The sequence below is a fragment of the Patiria miniata genome, unplaced genomic scaffold, assembly GCF_015706575.1.
Source record: "Patiria miniata isolate m_02_andy unplaced genomic scaffold, ASM1570657v1 HiC_scaffold_3, whole genome shotgun sequence".
Lineage (NCBI taxonomy): Eukaryota > Metazoa > Echinodermata > Asteroidea > Valvatida > Asterinidae > Patiria > Patiria miniata.
The window spans coordinates 11,798,408-11,826,315 of NW_024037069.1; the positions used below are offsets into that span (position 1 = coordinate 11,798,408).

The following is a 27,908-nucleotide window of genomic DNA, read 5'->3' on the forward strand; positions in this document are numbered from 1 at the left end:
ACACGACACTGAAAAACAAAACAAAATGCATCAAATACTCTCTGTTTTTTTTGCGCTAAGGTTTGCAAAAGTGACTTTGATTGCCTTAAATTCCTGTCCACGTGGAAAGAAAAATTTATCAACGTACTTCGAGCGTGATGTTGACCGATACTTCAGTGGGTCAAACTGCGACTGCAGACATCCATGTTTGCTGATTATCATATTTCATATTTTGAGTGCGCATGCGCGCAAACTAAATGATTGGCTAAATGAAACATACGTGAGGGTCCCCCAGGGCGCGGATTATTATTGACAAGTGCATTACTTCATGAACATGATGAACTGCATACGCACTGGGGTCAAGGTGACACATTATCAATAGTTGCACAGCTAAACTCGGTGCCTGGTGGTATAAGCCAGGGTTCGCTGACGCGGAGTCCTAGGCGCGGCATCAGAGACAGATCTGTCTGCCAACATGGCGATCACGGACAGAGTCATCTCCGTTTTGACAAACGCCAACTACATTTCTACCGTGCCTTTCCTCCTGTGTGCGGTAGTGACTTTCTTGGTCACGGCGGTGGTATGGCGGCGACTGACGTACTGGAGCAAATACACTTGGCCGCCCGGGCCTTGGGGCTGGCCCTTGATCGGTAGTTCACTGCTGATCGCTCCACACTCTGGACAGACCAATGCCAATATCACCAGGATTGGAAAGCAGTACCATCCAGATATGTTCACGCTGACTTTGTACTTTGGAAAGTAAGTAAATACTTTTCTTACTTCTCTGTGTACTACATTTACCTCGGCATAATGTAGGGGAAAACATGTTGCAACCTGACGCCAAGTTCAGGAAGTTCAGCAGTTGTGTACAAAGTCTATGGAGAGTCAAGACAATTTTTTAAGTATTTCCTAACAAAATTGGAATGTTTCTCAGTCCCAGATTCATGTCTTCCCATCATTTTTGCAATGACTATGAAGAAAAATGTGGCGTCGGGTTGCAACATTGTTTCCCTTGCCTGAAATTTCCACTTTTGGGATGAAATTGAAATAGAAGGAAAGATTTCCACATCTGGCCATCACTAATTTTTCCCTTCCGTGACCTATCAGCCATCAAAAAGTGATAATATGTCCTAAAAAGTCAAATTTAGCAGGGAAAATAATGAAAGTATTTACTAAGGAATAACATAAATTTTCAGACCAGTCTCATAGGGTTTGTGCACAGGGTGACAAGTGATAGCCAGATATTGGGAATCTTCCCCCCCCCCCAAAAAAAATAGATCGCAGTAATGGGCCCATTTTCTTGATTCAGTTTAAGAGATCCACGCTTCTCCTAAAGCCAGATTCACCAATGTAAAAAAAACACACCAGTTCTCTGTGGAGACGAATGAATCAACTGCTCTGTTGTGTGGTCTTCGAAATGTTTGATAGATTATCCAAGGCAAAATAAAAAAAAACATGTTTAGCGTCCTGCCTCTTTGACAAAAAGGAAGGAGGAGGCCCTTTTTTTTTCAAAATGGCCGCCCGACACATTTTTCAAGACAACGCGGCCGGGCTATTTTTCAAGATGGTTACCAGCTTTTTTCAAAATGGCCGCCACTTGGACTCAGGAAATGACATATTGGCTTCTTATGGGTGCACACCGGTAAATCGATCCGCCAAGCTCATGAATAAAAGTTATACCCTCAAAATATTCTATATTAGAGAGTTCTGAGCGCCGTAAAATTGGGGAATTGAAGAGATATGATAATGAACCTCTGGCCCGGATTTGGGGCTTCCAATTCTGAGCATTTTGGATGCTATTGGGCTCGAAAGTGGCGCTATTTTGCCATGTTGTGGAGGGATCGTTTTTCAAGATGGCTACTTTTCCGCTTTGGGGGAAATAGGGGTCGTCTTCTTTGCGTGAAAATATCTCGAAAAGTCAATGGTCAACCCACCAAAAATCGAAAAGAAAATGAAAGATGACACATTGATCATCATTTTTCTGTGCAGCTTGAATACCTGTGAGAGTTTTGAGTATTTTTAAAATAATTTTGAAGTATGGGCATTTAGCACTAGTGTCTATGGGAGTTTATTTGCAGGTATGCACCCTTATGGGCAAGATGCAACAGAAAATCGACCACAGTACGTGCAAACCACGGCTTCACAACTTTTTTTTCCGTTCGAATCAACACACAAACAAACACCATTGTGTATCTCTGACCCTTGGCCAGCTAGGGAATATTTCGTAAAAATACAACACGCGTGAAACAGCTGAGTAAACACGATGAAGAGGCGGCACGTCATTTGCTTTCAATTTACACCGTACATCTTATTCTGCATGAATAGTCTCAAATCCAGCCGTTTTTATTTATATCACTGTAGACGTGCGCAGAACAACCGCTACGCGGATGTACTATACGCAAATTTTGGTTTTCACGAACTGACACCCATCTTAATCATTTAATTGCTAATGAACTAAGCAGATTTTTACAATATAACGTTTATAATAAGTAGTGAAAGCATTTTTACGTTGAGTGATACTAAAACCTCTAAGATAAATGGAACATTTTACTGAGTAAATTCGTGTCAAACCTTTAAAGGCGTTTTTCTCCGATTTGTATTTCTGCAACGCTGACCACCGGGTGTCAGTTCGTGGTGTCGGTGACGGTATGATAGACTCTCGTGCAGACGCACGTGCTAATTGACTATTTCCACAGCTTTATACACGGTATAAAAGTCTAAAAAATACGATTTCTTTCGTCAGAGATCGTTAAAATTTATCAATTTTTGTCTTTAAAAAAAAAAAAAAAAAAAACAGGAGGCGGCCTCTAAAAAGGAAGCGGGCGGGGACGCTAAACATGTTTTTTTTTTTTACTTCGCCCAAGAAGGTGTGGAGTCCATGAGTCGTTGGTAATGTGCTGCACAGTGTAGAACAAATATTCCTGTTATTCTCAAATTTTACCAAAATGATCAGAGTGCACAAATGTTTACTTGCGAGAAATTTAGGCCTCACTATCATTCCATGTACGGTATCATGTACGGTTCAAGTACATGTATACATGTATTAATGTGGCGGAAAGTGTTTGTTTGTGACGTCTACCATAACACTAACGCTTAATCACTTGTATGCAGTGACTGGGCGGAGCTTACGAGCTCCGTGGGCTGCTGCGCGTACGTGATTGGCCAATAACTCCCATAGGTTTAAACTGCATTTTTGCCAACCACGGCCTGCAAAACTATGGAAAGTCCAACACTGCAAAAATGAAAAAGAGTTATTACAGATCACCAAAATATTATTTGATACTTGAAAATACAACATTTTCAACAAAGCTACAATATAATCCTACATATGCCTTTCTACTATGTGTTGATGGCGTTATGAGGACTTTTTTGGAAAAATATGTTGCCAACCACGGCTTCAATTTATGCGCTTACGGCAGCCCATATAAAATGGCGCTAATGTTTACAAACAAAAGAAAGGCCTATATAAATGCGTGCCTGGGAAGCGCGCTGGTTTGGTTTTTGAAGGCGCTCGCTGTTTTGTTGTTGGGAATAATTGATACAGCTAGTTGTGGCGATCGTTGTTAGGTGAGATAATAGCTAGTTGAGTGTCTAGTTTTGGGGCTCAGCTGTTATAGGTGTTGAGTGCCGGTTGTCTGGAAATAGGAGGCTAGTAGGGGAGTATGTATGGGGGACCCCGTGATCCCCCCCCCCCCAACTAACTTTCACCAATTTTTTGGGGTGCCTTTCAGGGTCCTAAAACACATTTTGGATGCGAAGAAGATATTGGCCGCCAAAGTCGGTAAAAACTGGAAAAAAAGATATATTTCAGCCAAATAATGTGCTCAATCAATCAATACTTTATTTCCACTCAATCAAATAACAATACATGGAAAATGGGTATAATTAGAATGAAGGGCGATTAAGTGGTGGAGTCTCCAAAAAGCAGGGCTTGTCTAGTAGAGACCCCCATAATGTGCATAGCTTAAAGGATTATATTAAACAGACATAGTTAAATTGAATGCTATACACTAAGTAATAATGACTAAGTTACACAAGCAACAAGGACTAGGACAAAGACGAGGACGTGCTGCACAGCAGTATAGGGTATTGTTCACGAAGATCAACCAACATGAGGGGTTATGATAATAAGGTAAATAATATAAATGAACTGTATTAAATCAAGTCAAATCAACCGTTTTGATATTTTCTCAGTAAGATGCACTTCAATTTTTGCTTAAATAAACGACGACTTAGAACCTTGAAAACGAATTCCTTTTTGGGCAAATGAAGTACGTGTAAATGGGATATGAATGTCACTGGCATGTCTAGTATAATGTTGATGAACAGAAGTATTTATACAAAACGTAGATTGGAAATAATTAGGTAATTCATGTTTAAAGAACTTATACATAAAAACTCCTAACTGGAGTAAATAAATATTGACTTTAAGAGTCTTATGTCTAATGAATAAAGGATTTGAGTGGGCTCTAAAGTCTACATGATCAATAATTCTCAATGCCCGTTTTTGTAAAATAAAAATTCTATTTACAAAATGTGTATTACCCCAGGCTAGAGTACCATAGGTAATATGTGATGAAATAAAAGAAAGTGCTAAAAACATACATAAAATGGTTAGTTATGTCGAGCGCAATTTGAGTCCCCCGCGCAAGTTTAAACTTGCACGAGCAAGTTTTTTAAAGTAAAGCATTTAAAAAAAATGTAAATGATTACTATAACGTCAAAACTTGAACAATTGAAGGGATCATAAGCATTCTTTTTACGTTAATAACGGGTTACCCCTAAAAAAATTAATGATTTATTTAAATTAAAGAATATAAATAAAATGCTAAATAGCTTTACAAGGCAAAAAAACTTGAAGCTGGTCTCCATTATTGAACAACTTCAGTTCACTTGCCAAGCAATCGGCGTGCTTATTGATTGCTTGACTGGTCCCCTTCCCGCCCCGCCCCCTCAGAACACTTCTCTGATAAGCTCTGCTAAATCTCAATGTTTCTTTTCAATTCCCCTTCATATTTATTTTTTTTTCATTAATTTATTCCATTATTTATTAATTTATTTCTCCGTGTACTCGTGTTTTGAACATTTTTTTCTTCGTTAATGAAAATCCCGCCCGCAAGGTTTTCAAATTGCGATCGCCTTTGCGCAAGTTGTAACGTGCGCACGCAAATTAAAATGGCGCGGTGTAATTTCCAGGGGGTTAATTCGGGAGTTGCTCGCGCAAGTTTAAACTTGCGTGCGCAAGTTTAAACTTGCGTAGGGGACTCAAATTGCGCTCGACAGTTATATGTTTTAGACCCTCAAAAACTCATTTTTGGTATTATGCTTCAAATTCAAGATGGCGGCCAATTTGGTGGCCAATTTGGCCGCCATATTGGTAAAAAAAAAAAACATAAGTGTTCTCCACGAGATGGTAAAGGCCCTCGCGGCTACGCCGTTCGTCCTAGTCTTTTTACGTGTCGGCATCCGGGGTGCGTCACGTGTCCGGGTAAGGGCGTGGGACTTGACTAAAGGCTAGTATGCAGCCTGTCAGCCTCCAAAGTTAAACAAAGAGAAGCGGATTAGTGTCTATTGTGTAAACATGGCGTATACAAGTTTCCAGGCTCTATCTTTCCATAGATGGATGGCTGGCATATATTTATTCATTATATTTCGTTTTAGCGTATTACCTAGCAGTTTGGTGTCTATCAAAGTAAAATTTACCAAAAGAAGAAGCAAAAAGTAACCCCTAATTATTTATCATAACCATTCGCCTGAAACTGACTCTTGAGGAATGTGGACAGTTAATTTCTATAGCAGTCCCACACTTAAGGGCTTGGAGGATTAAGCGGATTAAATACCCCTCGTTGCTGAGACATACCTGCAATTATCAGGCATGAACACAATACATCCCCTATAGTAAGTGGGTGCCTCAGCCAGACTCTGGCCGGTTGCTCGACCGGTTTGAAGAAGATTAAACTAACAAGCCAAGTTACCGTCTGGCCTATACTTAAACCAGCCGTTGATGGAAGCCCGGCCTTACTACGGTCACTTAGACCACCATCTTGAATTTGGAACATGTTTGCAAGTAAGACAAATCCAGATATGCAATGAAGTCTCAAGTACATCTCAACTTTTACTCATACATCTCATACATATCATTTACATCTATAGCCAATACATGGCTATTCTCTTATTTGACCATTTTTTGGCAGCCATATTGGTAGCCATCTTGAATTTGGTTCATGGTAGCAAAACGAAAAAAATGCTTGAAATGAATTTGTAAGGGTTAAGAGCATGTATCTAATATTTAAATGTATGCATTTATCATATTATTTGGCATATATATATATATATATATATATATATATATATATATATATATATATATATATATTTCTCACATTTGACCGCTTTTGGAGGCCATATTTGCAGCCATCCTGGCCGCCATCTTAAATTTGAAGCATGTTAGCAAAAAAATAGGATACCAGAAATGATTTTGCGAGGGTAAAAAACATAACTAACAATTTTATTGACTACACTATTTGGCTAATATATGACTTTTTTGACTTTTGTTTACCATTTTGGCGGCCATATTGTCCGCCATCTTAGCCGCCATCATGCATTTGAAGCATGATAGCAAAAAAGCAATACCAAAAATGAATTTGTGAAGGTAAAAAACATATAACTAATAATTTCACTTATGACTTTTTCCCATTATTTGGCTGATATATTACCATAGGCCAATATATGTGCCGCCATATTGGCCGCCATTTTGAATTTCAAGCATGATAGCAAGAAAAAGATACCAGAAATGAATTTGCAAGGGTAAAAAACATATAACTAACAATTTTATTGATGCTTTTTGTCGCAGAGCGGACCCTTGCGCCGCTCTACTCAGACCAAAAATCAAGGAATAACTCAAAAGAACAGTGGACTCAACACAGGATTTATCAATCACAAAATTAAACCATTTATTACGAGAAAGAAATAAACCAAAATTAAATTATTATATACATCTGTTTGATAACATCTGTTTGTCCCCAGAATATTTTAGTGTTCGCGTTACATTGCCTCATCACAAACAACGTAATTCTGACACAGCTCTGTTTGTTACAATATAAGTATGACACAGCTCTATTAATTACAATATAAGTATTTGGGTCCGGCTTGAGCATCGCCGTGGGACGATCTCCCCCTGTGAACATCATGAGCTTCAGAACCCGGTCTGCTGCTTGGGTAGGCCCCCTACGCACCGACCGTCGGAGAGTAGGTGGAGGTTCACGTCACGTCAAACTTCAGTGAAAGTAAAGGGCAGTGGCCGCCCCGCTAGCCATCGTAGGGTAGGATTACGGGAAGCCCTGTAATATCCATAAGTACATTCTAATAAACATGCAGGTTGGGCCAACATTTCACATTCAAGAACTACACAGGTTATAAGTTGGTGAAATATTACAACTTCACACAATGAACACGGTTTTCACTTTAAATGCACAAGTTTCTTACACCATGAAACGGCATTCATCATAAATGTGAAAATACAGATTTTCCCCAAGTACACAATACACACTACACAACAAATGATTATACATTACTTCTAATAATAATTACTCACACGGCCTTCGGCTTCGTACGGGCCTATCCGTGGGTCTGGCGTTCCCGGGAGATTGCGATGCGGTAATAACACAATGGGCCTCAATCGCCCACAAGCGGGATTTTTAAAAACTCCCCTCTAAAAGAGGGTACAAGAAGTCCGCCCGGCATCTCATTTTATTGCTAATATATGACTTTTTTCGACTTTTGTTTACCATTTTGGCAGCCATATTGGCCGCCATCCTGGCCGTCATCATGAATTTGAAGCACGATAGCCAAAAAAAAGAGATACCTGAAATGAATTTGAGAGTGTCAAAACCATATTTTACCATTTTATTGATGATTTTATCATACTATTAGGCTGATATGTGACTTTTTCAATTTTTTTACCAATATGGCGGCCATATTGGCCACCAAATTGGCCGCCATCTTGAATTTGAAGCATAATAGCAAAAAAAAAAAAGATACCAGAAATGAATTTTTGAGGGTTAATAACATATAACTTACCATTTTATTTATGCTTTTAGCACATCATTTGACTGATATGTCTTTTTTCCAGTTTTTGGCAATTTTGGCGGCCTTATTGGACGCCATCTTGGATATCTTCTTCGCATCGGTTTTTTTTACTGTTAACATCCAAAATGTGTTTTAGGACCCTAAAAGGCACCCAAAAAAATTAGTGAAAGTTAGTTCTGGGGGGGGGGGGGTCCCCCATACATACTCAACTATAGGGCGTAGCTGCGACAGCGGGCAGAGAAGTAGGTGAATTTCTTGTACTCTGCTTATGTGTAATTGCTTACGCGATTTGTGTACAAAGTCTGTGTAGCTGTACGGGGTTACGTTGGTGTGTGTAGCTGAATTCTGGCTTACACACACGGCGTAGCGGGTACCCTGCTATAGGACTGTATACATTGCTAAGCGGCTGTCGTGCGCTTGTGACGCTGTGTTTTGCTGACTTAATTAGCGATTCATTACTAGCGCTGTGCATAGTTAGTTGCTCATTGCTGCCATTGTCGTTTAGTGCTTAATGCTGTGTGCGTTCTTGCATAGGCGAGCCGCGGGCTATCTCCAGTAACTAAAGACCCTGTTACTAAAACAACCCACCGAATCACATCCTAATTAATGTACTTGATTATTGTTGAATAAATTATGATCTTTGTTGTTTGAGATTACCGACAATTCTGCTTCCGGTGTTTATATGTTTACATGTTTATTGTGCAATTAATTAACAGAGATAAATAACACTCTTCCACAATTGGGCGCGGTAGATTTCCACCAAAACGGACCTGCACCCTTAGCCTTGAAGGTCGCTCTGAGTGATCTCTCGTCTAGGGAAGAGCCTTGGTTTTGGAGGATTGTTTTCACACCACTAGGAGTCAGACTTATCCAGGTTGGCCGGGGGGGGGGGGTCCCGCCACAGTATGTACAGACTGAACTCTGCAGCACTAAGAAGCTGATATTCTAAACACTTAAAAATCATTTAAACTCACATTGTCTTTTTTTTTCAGGCGCATACTCATTTTAAACAGCTACGAGTCCATTAAAGACGCCTTCGTGAAGCAATCAGCATTGGTTTCTGACCGTCCTAGTGTGTGGTCATTTACGTATGTCAATGAAAATCTTCAAAATGTTGGTAAGTATAATTATACTCGAAATTTGATCTACCCGGCTCCTTAGGCCGAATTACCTGCATTCCCTGAAAGATGCTCGTTTTATGCTTGAAGGAAATGACAGACAAAATTTCTTATGTCTTGGATCTCATTTTATCGGAATAGGCCTATGCCTGCCGTAGTAAAGCTCTTAATGTTTGATTTTTACCTGTTATATAAATAGTCAGTGAGGAATGTCAAACTCAAAAATTGGCACGATGACGTCATTACTTGACGAAAGGACGTCAACGATAGATGAAACTCGAAGTGAAAAACCATTCGTCACAGTTTTACCAAATTCACCTTTAAATTCTTTGTGCAACCTTTAACGACTTTGTGAGGTTTCAGAATCCTGACATCAAAATGTGGTTAACTAGTCTAAAACCCGTCGTGTTACGCCCTGGCCTTACAGAGACCACAAAATGGTAGGAACTAACTCGTGTTAGAAGGCAAACTAACCCCTCGCTCCTTGACCATTCCTCATTTTCAAAAACAGTACCAGCGCTGCAGTGCAAACAGGTTGTTTAAACAACATGTTATTTCAGTGCGTACGACCGGCACCCACAGCACCCCGTTTCCGCGAGCTTGCATGTCTCCCGTTTTCAGGGATGTGCACTTTAGCAGGGACAACACATACCTGTGACCAAATTGTGTTTGCTTATTATAAAATATGGCAAACATATCGCAAAGATGCGGTAGGACAAGGGTCTAATTTTTTTAATAGGCGTCAAATGCCCGAAGTGCTACTGCGCAAAGGAATTCCACCGGTCATAAATGGAGCACGATAATAAATAACATTATTATAAAGTGTTTTAGTTTATGGATTTTTTTGGGCACCGATGCGCTTTGTTCACTCAGTCAAGTTTGTTTACTTTTCAAACAAGGTGTCTTCTTGGAGGCTTTCACCGAGAGTTGGAAGAGAGAGAAGAAGTACATGTTGCGAACCGTTCGTCAGTTTGGCTATGGTACCTCCGGCTCGGAAAGCATCTGCCTCCAAGAAGCTAATCACCTGGCCGAGCTGATCAAGAAAAGGGGCGGGAAGCCATTTGAGCTTGGCCTCCCTGTCAGCCTCTGCCTCCTCAACGTGACTTTCTCCATGATCCTTGGTACCACCTACGAGGAAGATGACAAGGAGTTCAACAAGTTATTGGATTATGTCCTGTCGTGGTATCTTGAGGTCTTCATGCTGTACGACATAGAGCCGCTTTTGCCCCTCTGCAATAAGTTCGGCCTCAGCCCTCGACTGAACAAGGGAAAGATGATGACGAAGGAGATGCTGGCGTTCGTACAGAAGCACATTGACAATCACAAGGCTACCCTGGACCCAGACCATCCTCGCGACATGGTGGACGCGTGTCTGATCGAGATGGCTAAAGGTGACCCCAACAGTGACCTGAGAGAGTTCACGGACGAGAAGCTCTTGTGGATGCTCTTCTTCTTCATCCCAGACCAGGGAGACACGGCCGGGGGTCTATTCCTCTTCCTGATGCTGGCCACTGCCCTGCATCCTGAGGTGCAGCAGCGCGTCTTCCAGGAGATCCAAGACGTCATCGGGGACCGGCCGCCCTCGCTGAAGGATAAAGAGAAGATGCCGTACACGGAGGCTGTTATCCTGGAAACCCTTCGCATGGATACCACCTTCTGGCTTCTGGTCCCACACTTCACCGCAGACGATGTTGAGATTCTCGGCTACAAGATTCCCAAAGACACCTCGGTCATTCCAAACATCTACGCGGTCCACTTTGATCCGGAGCTGTGGGGTGATCCGGAAAACTTCCGACCTGAGAGGTTTATCGACGAACAAGGCCGCATCAATCGACCAGATTACTTCATTCCCTACTCAACCGGTTGGTAACTTTTGAAAAATGTCACAAGACTTTGTTATTGGTCACCTTATTTCGATATAATTAAAAATGATTAAGATTAGCTTTACAATCTGTGTTCAGAAGATACATGTACTGCGATTCCACAGGCCTTTCGAATCGCACCCACAGAAAACATGCAGTTTTGAGGTCTTGCGTAGGGATAAAAAAACTATATATCTCATCGCACATGACAATATATGGATAGAGTCAAGATATGACGATTTTAATCTTCACAGGCTCTTGATTAGACTTCAATGACAATCAGTGTCGACACCAGTAACAGTGTTGTGTCAATATTATGTACAGGACGCAGGTCGTGTGTCGGAGAGCAGATGTCCCAGAAACAGTTCTTCCTGTTCTACATCACTTTGATCCAGAAGTACAAGTTCAAGCTCCCAGATGGTGACCCCATACCCAAGTTGGAATCGCAGTGGTTGTTTGTCATCCCGCCCAATTACCGTCTGCAAGCAGAGCCCAGGGAGTAAACGAACTGCATCGGTGGAGCACAGCGTGCATGTTATAATCATCATTATAAAATTATTGTTTCTAGCTTTGCTTTAAATTGCGATTGTACTGATCAGCTGCACGTAAAGATCCTGCTTGCCTTGTCATTGCGGAGAGAAGTGATGTTTATCAACTTATTATAAGATCATTTTAAGTGCACGTGCTAAAGCGTTTGAACATACTTAGGTGTGATGGAACTGATTTTCTTAAGTAAGATCAAATCGATAAAATTATTGATGTAATTAATGGACCAATCGGCACATTGCAAACAAAGTAATTAATGTTGGAACTGATGCATCTTTCGTCTGAATCTCGAAAACTTTATAAAAAGCAAATCTTGATTAACTCGCCCAGCAAACAAACATTCTGCATTTGCAAAGTTGTCCTTTCAGTCAAAACGGTGACTGTTTTAAACAGTTAAGACCTCCCTGCCTACATAAAGTAGGATTGACTGGCTGTGACTGTTTATGTAACTTGATACAGCTATGCTTTGACTGTATACACAAGCCCGCGGGAACGGGGGGTGCTGTGGGTGCTGCACCCGCCGAACTTTTTGGATTGGGGTGCTGAAATATGCTTCAGCACCCCCTACTCCCGGGCAAAAATGTGTTCCAGCCACTGGCAGTGTTCTACGACGTTGAATTTGCGCCGCTGCGCTATACATTAGCCATAGGCGATTGTGCAGTAGCATACAGATACAGATACATTATGCTTGCTCTACAAATATCTCCTTCGTTTTGTTCGTTTCTAGTTTTGCCGCGGCTAAGCGCGGCGCTTCGAACCGTCTAACACTGTAAAATATCAGGAGGAAGTATTTTCTAAAGCAATAACCTCGGCCATGATAATGGTGGCAAAGTTGATTATGCTTGCCAGGATTTTTTTCATTCCATCTTTCAATAGGGGCAAATGTTCATACCTTTCCCCTGAAGGTTTTTCTTTTCATTTAAAAGTTTCATTGACGTTGCTAGCATTCTGTACTCAACATTAACAATTAGCAAGGTTCACACACATCCCAACATAATAGGAGTGGGACGGGCTTCCATTGAAACTAGTTCCAGTGTAGTTTCGTTTTAATAAAAAAGCTATTCATGTGTTACCCCCTGCAAGTTTTTTCCTCATAAAAATTCAGCAGACCGATAAATCCTTGCCTAGCCCCAAACACAGAGCATTCATATTCCAAAACTTTTAGGGGCCCTTTAAGCCACGCCGTTAGGGCTTTGCGCTCCGCGTTCGCATTAATTTTGTCCGTCCTTCAGAAATTCCAGCACCCCCTGGCAAAAGTTTGTTCCAGCGGGCTTGAGTATACATGTATAGTGATTGATAAGCCAGCTGTGCCTACCGTTTGTGTTTGTTGACTGAATCTGACTAGTCACAGAGCTTGCTACTATGCTTGAAATACGGTCTGACTGTTGGTGACTAGCCTGTGTAAAAAGGCACGGCATGGATGGAAGAGGATTGATTGGTCTTTGACTGTCTGTGACTGTTCAGAAAGCAGGAGTGTTAATGTAATCTTTATGCGATCTCGTATGCTTAATACAAAGTTAATTGACCATAGAGTCTACAGTGAAACATTATTTCTTAATGTATATATTGTTGAAGGGTAAAATGTGAACGGAATGCCTTCCAAATGTCAGAAAGTATAACTTGGTACTTTCCTTTTATACGCAAGCTTTCTCAGTCGTAACTTACCACCAATTAAAATCAGAGTTGTAATGACTCGAGTCACATTTTTTGGTGACTCGACTCGACTCGAGTCCCTATGGGTAAATGACTCGACTCGACTCGAGTCCCTCCAGAAGACTCGACTCGACTCGAGCGAAGGCAAATAAGACTCGAGTCCCAGAAATAAAAGCACATTTTGCGAAAAGTATTTGCAATGACTTAGGGTGCAAAATTTGTGTTTTGTTTATACTTTGCGAATACATTATATGAAACAGCAGCCGCTTGTCATGGTTCTAGAACGCACAAAATACTGTCAAGAAACCGGATTTAAAACACATTTTGCAGTTCGTTGTTGCATCATTGACTTCGAACGATTTCTTATAAAGCTCTTGGATTCGAACGCCGGCTAAATTTATGCCCTCCTTTATAAATTCTGGTATATAGTGTGCAAATATTCGTGCCTCAATTGACTGGAGCTAAATATTTGAATCGACTCGACCTTTTTGACCTAATAACTCAACTCGACTCAAGTCACTTCTTTAAAATGACTCGACTCGACTCGAGTCACTCGAGTCACAAAAATCAGTGACTCGTTATCCGAAATCAAACAAGCAGCGATCGACTCGGAGTAAGCCCGAGTATACTGAGAGTTACAAATTACTCTTCAAGTTGTGTATCAACATATCCGCTGAATGCATGCATTCTTGCCCACTTTTAATGCATGTTGTCAGTAGCAAGAACCGATGAAGAGTATTATTCCCAATACGCGATAAACGCCGCTTTCCCCTGACTGCCCAAAGTCAGATTCGACGAGTTTTACATAGGTAAACACCATTTCAGAAAACAGTAAAACGAAAAAAAAAATACTTGAAGTTGAGAAACGGCTGTAATATCGTTTATTCCTTAAACTTTGACACACGTGCACAATCATGTTTCACTCTGTTTCAATCGGACTTATCGCGCTTTAGAAATAAACTCTTCCGATTAAAGTAGGCCGTATACGAAACCCCCTTTTCGTGTTGAATGAACACAAGAACGCAGGGTTTCGAAAGACGAGAACCAACACGCGACGCGAACAGTGTTCGCGAATGAAAGTAAACACTTGTAAATGTTTGGGGAAAATTATTGATGAAACACTAAGTTGGGGCCCAGACATTAAATACGTGAAGAAAACCGTTTCTTCTAAACTAGGTAGGCTAAATAGAATACGCGCCTTTGTTCCCCAAAGCAGCCTGCACTCTCTCTTTGTTAGCTTAGTAATGTTATGCCATCTTTAGAGTATACTGTTTGGGGAGGACGGTACATATCTCATGACAATATTCTTATGACAATATTTAAGCTGTTATAATTATATGTAAAATATGTGTATACGTAATCAGAACCCGCACAGATAGGTCTGAAAATTCTCATATCCCATTGTACCTTATTAATCAGTAGCTTTTTATCAGCAGCTTCGTTGAATGAGTTTTTAAGATAATTACACTTAATTTTAAAATGAATTCTTGTATCCTGAAAATAACCGTTTTTTTTTTAACGCGATCTCCTTTTGTTTGATCTGCTTGTTTTCTTATGTTTTAGCTTGGGATCATTGTTTGTGGTATTTTGCATCTGTTAATCTCTTTTATGTGTATTTTAAGCTGTTATAAATTTATGTAAAATTTGTGTATTATGTAGTCAAACCTAACGGTTGCCAATATATTATCCTATCCTATCTCAAAAGAGCCGCGCGGATAATCCCGAAGTGTGCATTCTTAACTCCATCAGTCGATATGTTTGCCAGACTTAATTGGATATCACTCTCTGAAAGAATTGAGTATAAAAAGGATATTCTTGTTTTAATACAAATGTATAAACAAAATTACTCCTTTGTATATGACAAATCTGTTTACATCACTTATTCAGATTAAAACGAGACTATCCACATGGCATGACACTGAAGATTCCTTTTGCTGTAACTGGTACAATCATATGGAATAATTTGCATGCATAGTTGAGAACCATGACTTCTCTAACCTCATTCAAATCTGAACTACGAAAAACATTCAGTCAGTAATATTTCTGCATTTATGTGAGAATTTGTTTTTGTCGCTGCCTTTCCTAATTATACGAATATGAAAATACGAAAATCTCTGCTGACTTACGGAGTTAACAAACTTGGCTGCCATAATAATGAGCCGGATGGGACTTTTTCCGTTTTTCTGCCGAAAGGGATTTTTACGGGTTTTTCGCCCCTCCCGTAATCAGCGAATGTATAGAAATATATTATCCCGATGTCACAAGAAATGTCCAAATTCGTCGTGTTCACTCAATTCACCTTAGGCCTTCAGGAGTCTGTTAGCGATGTCGTTTCAAACTGTACATGTTTCTTTGTGATAGTTGAACAATATTATAGGCTTAAATCAGTTACTTAACAATCATGCAGTAATCCCATATGCTTTTATTTTATTTCATTGTGTTGTGTTGTACAGGGTGAGTCAAAAAAAGCGAAACCCAAATGTCGGGACCATTGTTTTAGTGAAGTTCTTTATGTAGCCCTTTCAAAATCAAGGATACGAAAGCCCAATTCATAGGCTTTCTTTTAGTACAAGAATCATTCACATCACTTATGTACTTTTCAAGTTACGGAATTTTAAACACAACCACCGTTTTAAAGTTTTGCCCACGGATCACAAGAAGAAGGTAAGTGTTCTTTCAGCAAAACGAAAACAAATCACATAGGGATGTGTGTGTGAATTGTTTTCGTTTTGCTGAAAGAACGCACACCTTTTTTTGTGATCCGTGGACAGAACTTTAAAACGGAGATTTTGTTTAAAATTCCGTGACTTGAAAAGTACATGAGTGATTTGAATGATTCTTGTACTAAAACAATACGAATTTGGCTTTTATATCCTTGATTTTGAAAGGGCTACATGCAGAACTTCACTAAAACAATGGTTCCGACATTTCGGTTTCGCTTTTTTTGTAATGTCTTGTATTTGTACATTTTGTGTGGTCATCAAATATGCAGGGCTCCATTGAAATGGGAACCAGTTTTAAACTGTTTGGATATATGTAATAAATAAGTATGTAAATAAATAAATAACAAGATTTTCTTTCACTCACCTTTTATTGGGGAACAGACGAAGAACTTCAAGAATAAAGATGGCTGACTTACCTCAACATGCGGTAATAGTTTATGAATAAAATTGATTGCTCTGGGCAGGGGCTTTAACTTTATTCCCAACCTTAGCAACCTTAAAGGTCGACCATCCTTCGCTACTTCCCACTCATTCTTCATAATGAGACTTCGTTTAAAATGGGAGGGAGAGTAAGACCGTCTGACTCGCATCCATTCAAACTGCTGATGCCGATAACAAATCCTCATTTCCTTCCCCTTTAAATCAATTTTAATTCACGTCGGCAATTTTCTTGTTATTGTCCACCAATTCCTTGATTTTTGCCAGCACGTACCGGTTCTTTTTTTGCATAAAACACTTCTCTCTCAGAAATAGGCAAAACTTGACAAAATTAATCACCGGTGGCGGCCCCCTAAAAAAACATCCCCGTCCTTTAACTGATATGACTTGAAATGTATAGCGTAAAGTTCAAAAATTATGTGAATATGAAATATGAAATATAATTTGAATTCTATGAATAATAATGAAGTACAAATCGAAGAGGGTATGCATTCCTTTCAGGTGCCAGGCATGCGGATCACACAATACATTCAAAGAATCTATAGTAATTCAAATGAGGTAGTGTAGCATGGGTATATAAACCCCGGCTGAAAGGAGCCAGCATCTTTTCAAAGTCCAGATTAAAAAGAACGAACCCCCTTTTTTTATAGGGTGGGTGTAAACAACATAAATTCTGAGTAAACTAGCGCACTATGTTGGGTGGGAACCCTCTTCGACTTGTACTTCATTATTATTCATAGAATTCAAATTATATTTCATATTTCATATTCACATAATTTTTGAATTCTATTACATAACACTTCGTACAAGTCTTCAGAGGGTATGCATGTTCAAAGCTCAACCAAAAAAAGGTGAGTTCAAGACCAGAACATAATGTCATGAATCCAAACGATTCTTTATTTGTCAGTATTACTGTTCACATAAAAGAACCATTATCTCTGATAATGTAACTTAATTGATATTTATCTTTGATACTTAGACAAAACACAAGCAGACAGATTGCAAAGAACTGTCAAAAGAGCCATTATCTCTGATAATGTAACTTAGTATTATATTATAATTTTGATACTTAGACAAAATACAAGCAGACAGATTACAAAATAACTGTCCCAATACTCGTGCAACTCTTTCGTTTAGTTTGCACTAAGAACTGAAGCTGCAAAGGTCGAATCTTCTGTTTGTTTGTTGCAGAACCTTGCAAAGGTATTGGCATTAGTCCAGTCTGCAGTATGAAGTATATCTTGAAGTGATACAACCTGAGCTAAAGCCGTTGAAGTTGATGCACTTCTGAAACTATGAGCAGTATAGACATTTGTGTCTATCCCCGCTGCACGGAGTATACTTTTCATCCATCTTGCCAATGTACCAGTTGTCACACCTTTATGTGGTTTTCTAGTGGAAATAAATAGTTCAGTGACAGAATTTCTTATCTTTTCTGTTCTGCCAAGGTAATCTTTCAAGGTTGAAAAAACGCATAACTTATGGTTTTCCTCAAAGGCTGGCAGAGTTAATTTATTATTAGAGATACCTCTCTTAGGACAGTTAGTTTTAAGTAATTCCATAACTGTAATATAACAATCATTATCTGAAAAGTCAAAATATCGTATGTCTAGGGCCGCAAGCGTCTGAGTTCGCTGTGCCGTTACGAGAGCCAACAGGCTAACCAATTTTTCGCTAAGGATGAGTTGCGAAAAATCTTTATTATCAGGTAAACTTGAAATGTGATTTAATAAAGTAGATACTTTCCACATTTTTGAATATCTTGGTTTTGGTGGTGTGGAATGAAAAATCCCTTTTAGTAGGCGAACAATGAGAGGGTGTTGCCCAACAGGATTTTGCTGAGGTTGGTTCAGAGCAGTCTGTGGCAGTTGGATTGGTTGTGCTACACACATTGAGAGTAGCTGAGGGAACCAGGCTTGGGTTGGCCACAAGGGGGCGATTACTAGACATAAGTCTGTCCTGTCTCTGGAAATCTTGTCCAGGATTCTGGGTAGCAAACAAAATGGAGGGAAAATATAAGGAGATAAATTCCCCCATGAAATTGTAAACGCATCTACAGCCCAAGCATATGGATCTTTTTTCCATGAAACATACTGATTCAATTTTCGATTTTCACAAGATGCGAAAAGGTCAACGTCAGGGCAGAAGGTATGCTTGACAATATGATCAAAGACTACACACTTGATACTTATTTCTTTGTTCAACTCTTTACGAGAAAGAAGATCGGCCGTGACATTGGTTTTTCCGGCAATGTGAGTTGCAGATAAGTGAATAGTCTTTTGCAAACACCACTTAAAAATTGTGGTCGAAATCTGGTTTAAGGAAACCATAGATCCCCCCATTTTGGAGATGTATGATACAGCCGTGCTGTTATCTGATTTTATGAGAACATGTGAACACAGACTGAGCAGTGCATTTTGCACAGCTAGGAGCTCCAACACATTAATATGAAGCTTTTTATGGATGCCTTTCCACTTACCCTGTGCATAAGAATTGTCTGTATGACAGACTGCTCCCCGTCCCAGTTTACTGGCATCTGTGGAGATAACAATATCGATGGATGGTAATTTTATATTACAATATACTCCATCAGAGGAAACCGTCAACCACCACTGAATTTCTTCAAGAAATGGTGTGGTATCAATATGGGCATCATAATTACCCGATTCATACTGAAGTGCTTTAACTTTGGCAACTTCCATCTGTCGGTAATGTAATTTTCCTTGCGGAAAGGCCTCAAACGTTAGTAGTATAGGAGGCGTCGATGGGACCCCTATTTGTGGTGCTACTCGGAGGGTGGGTGCAGGTGGTGCGGGTGGTGCGGGTGGTGCGGGTGGTGCGGGTTGGTGGAAGTGGTGCGGGTACCGTGGTAGCGACGAGGTCGCAAGCAGGGCTTCATATACCGAGCCACGTTAGTGGCGACGGTGAGCTCACGCTAGTGAACCCGAACGGAGTGGGCAGTGGCGCAAGCCTTGAGACTTGTCTCGAGGGTTGTGTGCGAGCGACGAAGTCGCAAGCAGGGCCTCATATACCGAGCCACGTTAGTGGCGATGGTGAGCTCGCGCTAGTGAACCGAACGGAGTGGGGATAAGTTTCAAATCTGATTGGTTAATTCAAATAGTACGCTTAATGCTGATTGGTTAATTTAAATTATACAGTCGATGGTGATTGGAAGATAAATGTATATGTTTCTAAATATAGACACGTCTGAGTGTGTTAAGTAGAAGACGTTTGGGTACATGACGTGACAGGTAGACTCGGGCGAGTCAAAGACAGCAACAGAAGACGTCGTAAGTGTGACGTCACAAACAAGTTCGGACAAGCCCGGAGGGAACAATGGGAATAACCCGTAATGAATAGAGATGCTTCGGACAAGTTAAAACCCGCAACGTAATATAATGGATTGATGTGGATACGAGAGGACTGCGTATAAAAGTCGGAGCGTTTGTTTTTTGATTGTCATTCGTCTGCCTGCCACTGAAGACATCGAATTCTCTGCAAGATAACGCAATTTTCTGCACGCAAAATCAAACAAATTTGCCCTCTAAAAGAGATGGATCCAGGACCAATCGTACCTCCATCTTCGCCATCCATTGGTTTAGAAAATGGGCCGTTTGAGTGTATGACAAAGTAAACTCACACCCAGGTGAAAAGAGGCTGGCGCGAAGCTTACAGCGCAAGTGAGAAGAGACCGTATTATTACAACGTTTTCACCCGAGAGAGCCTGTGGGCCATACCTACCGTCCAACCAGCTCAACAGGAGGAGAGTCAGGCGGACTCCGGGCCTGCACCGGACTTGCTGGCAGCTGCCATGGCAGAGCTGTCCGGCAAACCACCCATGAAACTCGCCGAACCCCCGTTCATCAAGGGAAAACCCGGCAAGAAGAGAAAGTTCAGCCCGGACCCCGAGCAGGAAGAGAACGACAGGAACGTCGTTAGATTCCACATTGGAGGTGAGCGTTATGTTTATGTCAAGCGCTTCAAGGGTCACGTGTACGTTAACCTACGAGAATACTACTTCAACGAAGACAAAACTAAACTACTGCCAGGAAAAAAGGGGCTGAACCTCACGGCAGAGGAATGGATGAATTTGTCCGATCGGAGCAAGGCTATCAACGAAGCCATAGACATGGTCTAAATCATCACAGTATCTCAACGCTTACTCTTTTCTTTCTTTTTTTCTTAATTTCACTACAGAGTCTACGAATCAGGACATTGTCGATCGACGGGCACGGGCAAGAAGACTCACCAAGCGAATCTTGACTAAGCTCATCACGGACGAGATACTTCGGCTAGTCTACCGTGCGCAAGAACAACTTGGCTGTGAAGGATGCGAGGAGGACTGGACAAGTCAATGGGACCACGCATGCCTCTTCTTCGGCGTGAATCCTGAGAACCGCATCGATGATTTCATGGACGAGCACTTCGATGAAGCAATCCAGTCACTAGACACGGGCAGGGTTCTACCTATGTTTCACGCAGTAGCTGCCCTTTTGGGCGCTAGTTCATTCAGCGGCGAAGGGGTGGACTTGAACGCCGAGATAAACCCGATCATTGCAGACATTTTGACCGAATGGAAGGCTGATCAATCAGATATTGGCACTTCGTTCTATACGATGCTTTTCGATAACACCACTGAACTTGTTCAGTACACAATCGATCTCGTCGAGTAACATTTGAAATAAGCAAGAAAGGAGCACCGTTGTTATAGTCTACTCCTGAACTAATGTAGTTACTTATTTTCAAAAGCTAAAAGTTAATACTGGTTATTAATGGTGGTGGGTAAAGTTCCAAGTTTGAATGAAACAAAAAATGAATAAATAAAATGATTGATGTAGGGCAAACAAAATCAGAAAGTGTGTGGTGTATTCATTTGACGATGTCGGGGTGAATTTACTTATTTAAATTAATAAATACAAGTTAGACTTTTAATAAATTGTGTTTTTACATTACTTTTAAAGTGGTGGGTGGATGGGTTAAAGCAAAGTAAAATAAATAATCGTTGTATACATATAGTTATACGAGTCAAATTAAACACTCAAAGTAAGATCATCACTAGCTGTAGATATGTGGTTCAGTTAAATTAAACACTCAAAGTAAGATCATCACTAGCTGTAGATATGTGGTTCAGTCAAATTAAAAAAACTCAAAATCAAATAATCACTGTGGTTCAATCAATTCAACCTTAGACTCAATCAAATCCAAATTTAAGTCAAAAATTAATTTAAACTTAAGTCAAAATTAAAACAAACAAAATCTCAAAATCAAATAACCGCTGTTTGTGATTCAATCGAATCGTAACTAAAGTCAAAATTTAAACACAAACCTCAAAACCAAATAACCACTCTTTGTGATTCAATCAAATCATAATCTGTCAAAGTTAAACGTCTCAAAAATCAAATAATCGCTGTAAATGGATTAATCAAATCATATAAAAAGAAGAACAAAACATTACAGAATTCAAAGACATCGCCATTTAATATTATACAATATCAAAATATGTACAGTTAGGATAGTGAAAGTACGATATCAATTTGATCAAGCGACACTTGTTTTGTGGGTTTTTTTTTGTTTTGTCTATCTCTCTCTAGTCGTCATATTTTACAAGTCGAGGTAGATGGTTGCTCTACCATCAGCTGCCACTTTTCTTTTGGGGTATAAATATGAAAATGCCGTTTTCATCTGTTTGTAGGTGTACATGTCTCCACCTTTAGTCCGGAAACCACGGTTAATACCAATCCCAGGGACTTGCGTTCTCAAAACATCTAGATATCTGTCCTTAGTGATGTTGTTACAGGCCTTGTTTAGTCCCTTACAACTAATCTTGTTGCTCGTACCGAAACAAAAGTAAGTTTTACTGCACAGTGATATGATTCCGTCACCCTCCCATTCGACTTTAAACAACCCCGGGGTACGTTTATCGTAGGCTCGATTAGCCGGGGTGTCGTCTCTCGGAAACCACTGGGATTTCTCTTGTTGGAATTCGGTTTTCCGGTCTTCCTTTATAACTTCCTCAAAATTCTCGCTTGAGATGGCCAAGTAAGCCGAATCCGTATCCATTTCACAAAGTTCGAAATGGGAGGGATCTATAAACTTTATCAGGAAATCATAATAAAACTGAAGCATGCGCAGCTTTGCGTATTGGTAAACGAAAAACCCAATTTGAAGGGGTAGGTTCAGGTTCATTTTTTGTTTGTGCAAATCTACCTCATAAAGGCCCTCGCCAACGTCATGCAAAGCTCGAAAGTGCTGATCGTTGACAAATATTGCGGCGCTTTTGTCGTTACATATTTCCACCCTGAGATGTTTTTGTTGATTAGTGACAGTCTTGCCATAGGCGGAATTACCCAACAATTTCATTGTGTCAGCAAGAATGGAGTAGGCGGGGTCTTTGTCCCCAGCCCTTCTCGCCTCACTAACCGCATTTCCAAAACTGCGAAAACAGTCGTTGTCTCTGTATTGAATGACCTCGTGAACATGATCGACTATTAACCCGTGTGACAGATACCAGTTAAGTAGCGGGGTGGCGAGTAGGATTCGAGTCCCAAACATACTGCCAATTAAGCTTCTACGTGGTGTTTTCATTAACCCTTCTCTTTCTGCATATTGTCTCATGTGTTCCCCGATATCTTCCCTGCTGATCATTACGTTTTTGAAAATTGGAGGCATTTCGGAGAATTTTTCTTTCAACGCATCTGGGACTCGCAAATCACACTCTACTAACCCAAACAGCGACCCGTCCCGAATAAAGTCCAATACCTGTTCTTGTGACATTTGCTTTCTCTGATGATGTGGCAACCGAACTGACTTCAGAAATCTGCGCAGGTTTAAATCATTTTGTTGGCATACCTCCCATTGACACTCTGTCATTTCTACCAGATTGAAACCCTGTTTTTTTATGTATTCAGAATTCTTTGCCGTCTCTTTACGGAGCGTTTCGGCACTGACCTTCCTAACTTGGTTAAAGTCGGATCTATTTAAGTGGCATCTGTGCCCGTGCCAGTAACAGCCCTGAAACTGATAGACCGTATTGGTTTCTCGACAAAACCCATCCACGGGTAGCTTTCGAGCGCCTATGCGGTTTTCGGCAGCATTGAACTTGTGCGCGATACTGATGTTGTTTGTTTTGGATTCCCAATCTAACCACTCGGCGGCCATTACCCCGTGCTTTTGAGCCATAACTGGTTTGAAACTGTGTTCAGCCTTGCGCCTAACGAAGGTACCGGTGGGCATGGGTTGCATCAGTGCCCAGAGGTAGAGGGCATTGGCATCAAACCCAACGATTTTTTTACATTTGTTCGGCCCCACCGTTGTTATAGTCTACTCCTGAACTAATGTAGTTACTTATTTTCAAAAGCTAAAAGTTAATACTGGTTATTAATGGTGGTGGGTAAAGTTCCAAGTTTGAATGAAACAAAAAATGAATAAATAAAATGATTGATGTAGGGCAAACAAAATCAGAAAGTGTGTGGTGTATTCATTTGACGATGTCGGGGTGAATTTACTTATTTAAATTAATAAATACAAGTTAGACTTTTAATAAATTGTGTTTTTACATTACTTTTAAAGTGGTGGGTGGATGGGTTAAAGCAAAGTAAAATAAATAATCGTTGTATACATATAGTTATACGAGTCAAATTAAACACTCAAAGTAAGATCATCACTAGCTGTAGATATGTGGTTCAGTTAAATTAAACACTCAAAGTAAGATCATCACTAGCTGTAGATATGTGGTTCAGTCAAATTAAAAAAACTCAAAATCAAATAATCACTGTGGTTCAATCAATTCAACCTTAGACTCAATCAAATCCAAATTTAAGTCAAAAATTAATTTAAACTTAAGTCAAAATTAAAACAAACAAAATCTCAAAATCAAATAACCGCTGTTTGTGATTCAATCGAATCGTAACTAAAGTCAAAATTTAAACACAAACCTCAAAACCAAATAACCACTCTTTGTGATTCAATCAAATCATAATCTGTCAAAGTTAAACGTCTCAAAAATCAAATAATCGCTGTAAATGGATTAATCAAATCATATAAAAAGAAGAACAAAACATTACAGAATTCAAAGACATCGCCATTTAATATTATACAATATCAAAATATGTACAGTTAGGATAGTGAAAGTACGATATCAATTTGATCAAGCGACACTTGTTTTGTGGTTTTTTTTTTGTTTTGTCTATCTCTCTCTAGTCGTCATATTTTACAAGTCGAGGTAGATGGTTGCTCTACCATCAGCTGCCACTTTTCTTTTGGGGTATAAATATGAAAATGCCGTTTTCATCTGTTTGTAGGTGTACATGTCTCCACCTTTAGTCCGGAAACCACGGTTAATACCAATCCCAGGGACTTGCGTTCTCAAAACATCTACATATCTGTCCTTAGTGATGTTGTTACAGGCCTTGTTTAGTCCCTTACAACTAATCTTGTTGCTCGTACCGAAACAAAAGTAAGTTTTACTGCACAGTGATATGATTCCGTCACCCTCCCATTCGACTTTAAACAACCCCGGGGTACGTTTATCGTAGGCTCGATTAGCCGGGGTGTCGTCTCTCGGAAACCACTGGGATTTCTCTTGTTGGAATTCGGTTTTCCGGTCTTCCTTTATAACTTCCTCAAAATTCTCGCTTGAGATGGCCAAGTAAGCCGAATCCGTATCCATTTCACAAAGTTCGAAATGGGAGGGATCTATAAACTTTATCAGGAAATCATAATAAAACTGAAGCATGCGCAGCTTTGCATATTGGTAAACGAAAAACCCAATTTGAAGGGGTAGGTTCAGGTTCATTTTTTGTTTGTGCAAATCTACCTCATAAAGGCCCTCGCCAACGTCATGCAAAGCTCGAAAGTGCTGATCGTTGACAAATATTGCGGCGCTTTTGTCGTTACATATTTCCACCCTGAGATGTTTTTGTTGATTAGTGACAGTCTTGCCATAGGCGGAATTACCCAACAATTTCATTGTGTCAGCAAGAATGGAGTAGGCGGGGTCTTTGTCCCCAGCCCTTCTCGCCTCACTAACCGCATTTCCAAAACTGCGAAAACAGTCGTTGTCTCTGTATTGAATGACCTCGTGAACATGATCGACTATTAACCCGTGTGACAGATACCAGTTAAGTAGCGGGGTGGCGAGTAGGATTCGAGTCCCAAACATACTGCCAATTAAGCTTCTACGTGGTGTTTTCATTAACCCTTCTCTTTCTGCATATTGTCTCATGTGTTCCCCGATATCTTCCCTGCTGATCATTACGTTTTTGAAAATTGGAGGCATTTCGGAGAATTTTTCTTTCAACGCATCTGGGACTCGCAAATCACACTCTACTAACCCAAACAGCGACCCGTCCCGAATAAAGTCCAATACCTGTTCTTGTGACATTTGCTTTCTCTGATGATGTGGCAACCGAACTGACTTCAGAAATCTGCGCAGGTTTAAATCATTTTGTTGGCATACCTCCCATTGACACTCTGTCATTTCTACCAGATTGAAACCCTGTTGTTTTATGTATTCAGAATTCTTTGCCGTCTCTTTACGGAGCGTTTCGGCACTGACCTTCCTAACTTGGTTAAAGTCGGATCTATTTAAGTGGCATCTGTGCCCGTGCCAGTAACAGCCCTGAAACTGATAGACCGTATTGGTTTCTCGACAAAACCCATCCACGGGTAGCTTTCGAGCGCCTATGCGGTTTTCGACAGCATTGAACTTGTGCGCGATACTGATGTTGTTTGTTTTGGATTCCCAATCTAACCACTCGGCGGCCATTACCCCGTGCTTTTGAGCCATAACTGGTTTGAAACTGTGTTCAGCCTTGCGCCTAACGAAGGTACCGGTGGGCATGGGTTGCATCAGTGCCCAGAGGTAGAGGGCATTGGCATCAAACCCAACGATTTTTTTACATTTGTTCAGCCCCTCCCTAATGTACGTTTTATTCTTTTCGTGGTAGCGGTTAAAGACGATGGATGGGCCACCGACGATGTTGTCCTTAATCTTGAAATAAAGGTCGCTATTGGTCTTGTCGATCAGAGAGAAGTAGGTTTCGGGACCGAGAGTAAGAAATAAGTACCTCAGTGAGAGGCCCGGTACAGATATGGCGCATTTCAACATATCCATACCACGTTCAGTATAGAAATTGCTCATTTTCTGAAGAGCGTCCAAAAATGGTACTACGTCAAGATCATTGTACCAAATTAAAAAATCCCTCATGGTCTTCATGTTTTGAGTAGTCCAAATCTCTTGACAGTATGCATAGTCCTCGTCGCTGATGTTTTGCTGTTTCAAACTACTGAAAAACGCTTGGTGAGGTGGCAATTCCGGGTAATCTAACTTCTCTAAGGAATCAAACCACTCGTAAGGGAAAAACCCCTTTTCCTGGGGCACTTCGAACGCTTTCAGAAACTTCGCGTAACTGTACCCCGGGGCTAGGTAATTGCTGACATCAAGAAATTTAAGCCATGTGGTTTTGAGCGCCATATAAGTACCGGTCCTCTTCACTATAAATTTCAGAGGGTCGTCCCTTTGCAGTTTTGTATACAAGTGTCGCTTGATCAAATTTACATCGTACTTACCACTGTTGAAACCGATGACTGGCAATTCTTGGATGTAACTTTCTAGTTCTTCCTTCAAGTCCTCTGCTGGGTGTCGTTTTCTCCTTGCCGGTTGTGCCTGCTGTGTCTGCTGACCCCGGTCGTTCTTGGCTGCCTCGATGAGTTCGTCAAGCTGGTCAAAGACGTCTTCGAACCTCTCCTCCTGCAGTTCGTTGGCGGCATAGGCTACGCTGTGCAGGTGATCCACCACTTCACCCACCAGGTCACTGGAGCTTCCGCTCGTTACATAGCATCTTGGTGCCTCGTAGCCAGGTACATTACTCGCAACGCTACAGCTTAGAATTTCGTGGCGCTTTTCCCAAGTCAGCCTACGATTATTCTGCCCCTGGTTTGGGACTTCTTGAAAGTAACTTTCAAAGTCAAACGTTGCGCGGTATGGATATATTTTTAGATCAGGCGAGACTTCTATACCCAAATCGGCAAGTTTGTCGAAGACTGTCTGGGGGAGACGATACGCACCACCGGGGAATTTATACTTTACGTTCGAGTCGCACGTTATCTCGTGTCGATTGAGATCGTATGGTTTTCTGAAACACCTGCTGCATTTTCCACACGCGTAGGACTTGCTATATTTCTTTACGTCGCAAATGAAAGAAAAATGTGCCCCGCAAAGGTTCACCTTCAAGGTCGTGGGAAAACACCGATGGGAACGCCGCACAAGCTCGGCCCTTACTCGTGGTCTCACTGATGCCGGCTCCTCCTCTCCTGGGTCTTCTTCTTCTCTTTGCACGAGGGAGTATACTTGAATATTAATTTCAAAAAGTCGCTCCGCGTCGTCCAGATCATCGAGCGTTACTCCGTCTTGATTGGGTTTTCCCACACCATCACGAAACCGGTGCAGGAAATGACGCGCATCACGGTCCAAATGTCTGTTGTTGACACTACGATTGTGA

The 27,908-nt window shown here is 40.7% G+C and overlaps 2 protein-coding genes and 1 long non-coding RNA gene across 3 annotated transcripts; 2 read left to right on the forward strand and 1 right to left on the reverse strand.

The window, feature by feature from the left end:
• Positions 1-288: 288 nt before the first annotated feature.
• LOC119738478 (vitamin D(3) 25-hydroxylase-like) lies at positions 289-11,862 on the forward strand. The gene is made up of 4 exons (XM_038213383.1): positions 289-738; positions 9,060-9,184; positions 10,085-11,047; positions 11,372-11,862. The coding sequence occupies exons 1-4, from the start codon at positions 455-457 to the stop codon at positions 11,548-11,550; spliced, it is 1,551 nt and encodes a 516-aa protein (XP_038069311.1). The 5' UTR covers positions 289-454; the 3' UTR covers positions 11,551-11,862.
• A 5,416-nt stretch (positions 11,863-17,278) lies between these two features.
• On the reverse strand, positions 17,279-19,236 carry LOC119737628. Its single transcript, XR_005272398.1, has 2 exons — positions 18,887-19,236; positions 17,279-18,393 (listed from the first exon to the last, which is right to left on the reverse strand). It is a non-coding gene; the product is annotated as an uncharacterized LOC119737628 (long non-coding RNA).
• A 475-nt stretch (positions 19,237-19,711) lies between these two features.
• On the forward strand, positions 19,712-20,605 carry LOC119737629 (activated RNA polymerase II transcriptional coactivator p15-like). The gene has a single exon (XM_038212095.1). The coding sequence runs from the start codon at positions 20,219-20,221 to the stop codon at positions 20,543-20,545; it is 327 nt and encodes a 108-aa protein (XP_038068023.1). The 5' UTR covers positions 19,712-20,218; the 3' UTR covers positions 20,546-20,605.
• The last annotated feature ends 7,303 nt before the right edge of the window (positions 20,606-27,908 follow it).

What these genes read in the sequence shown, in the direction of transcription:
- LOC119738478 (XM_038213383.1), top strand. Translation starts at nt 455, where the DNA reads ATGGCGATCACGGACAGAGTCATCTCCGTTTTGACAAACGCCAACTAC. An exon ending in TGAAAATCTTCAAAATGTTG is followed by an intron (nt 9,185 to 10,084) that starts GTAAGTATAATT and finishes TTTTCAAACAAG; the next exon opens with GTGTCTTCTTGGAGGCTTTC. An exon ending in CTTCATTCCCTACTCAACCG is followed by an intron (nt 11,048 to 11,371) that starts GTTGGTAACTTT and finishes TATTATGTACAG; the next exon opens with GACGCAGGTCGTGTGTCGGA.
- LOC119737629 (XM_038212095.1), top strand. Translation starts at nt 20,219, where the DNA reads ATGGCAGAGCTGTCCGGCAAACCACCCATGAAACTCGCCGAACCCCCG.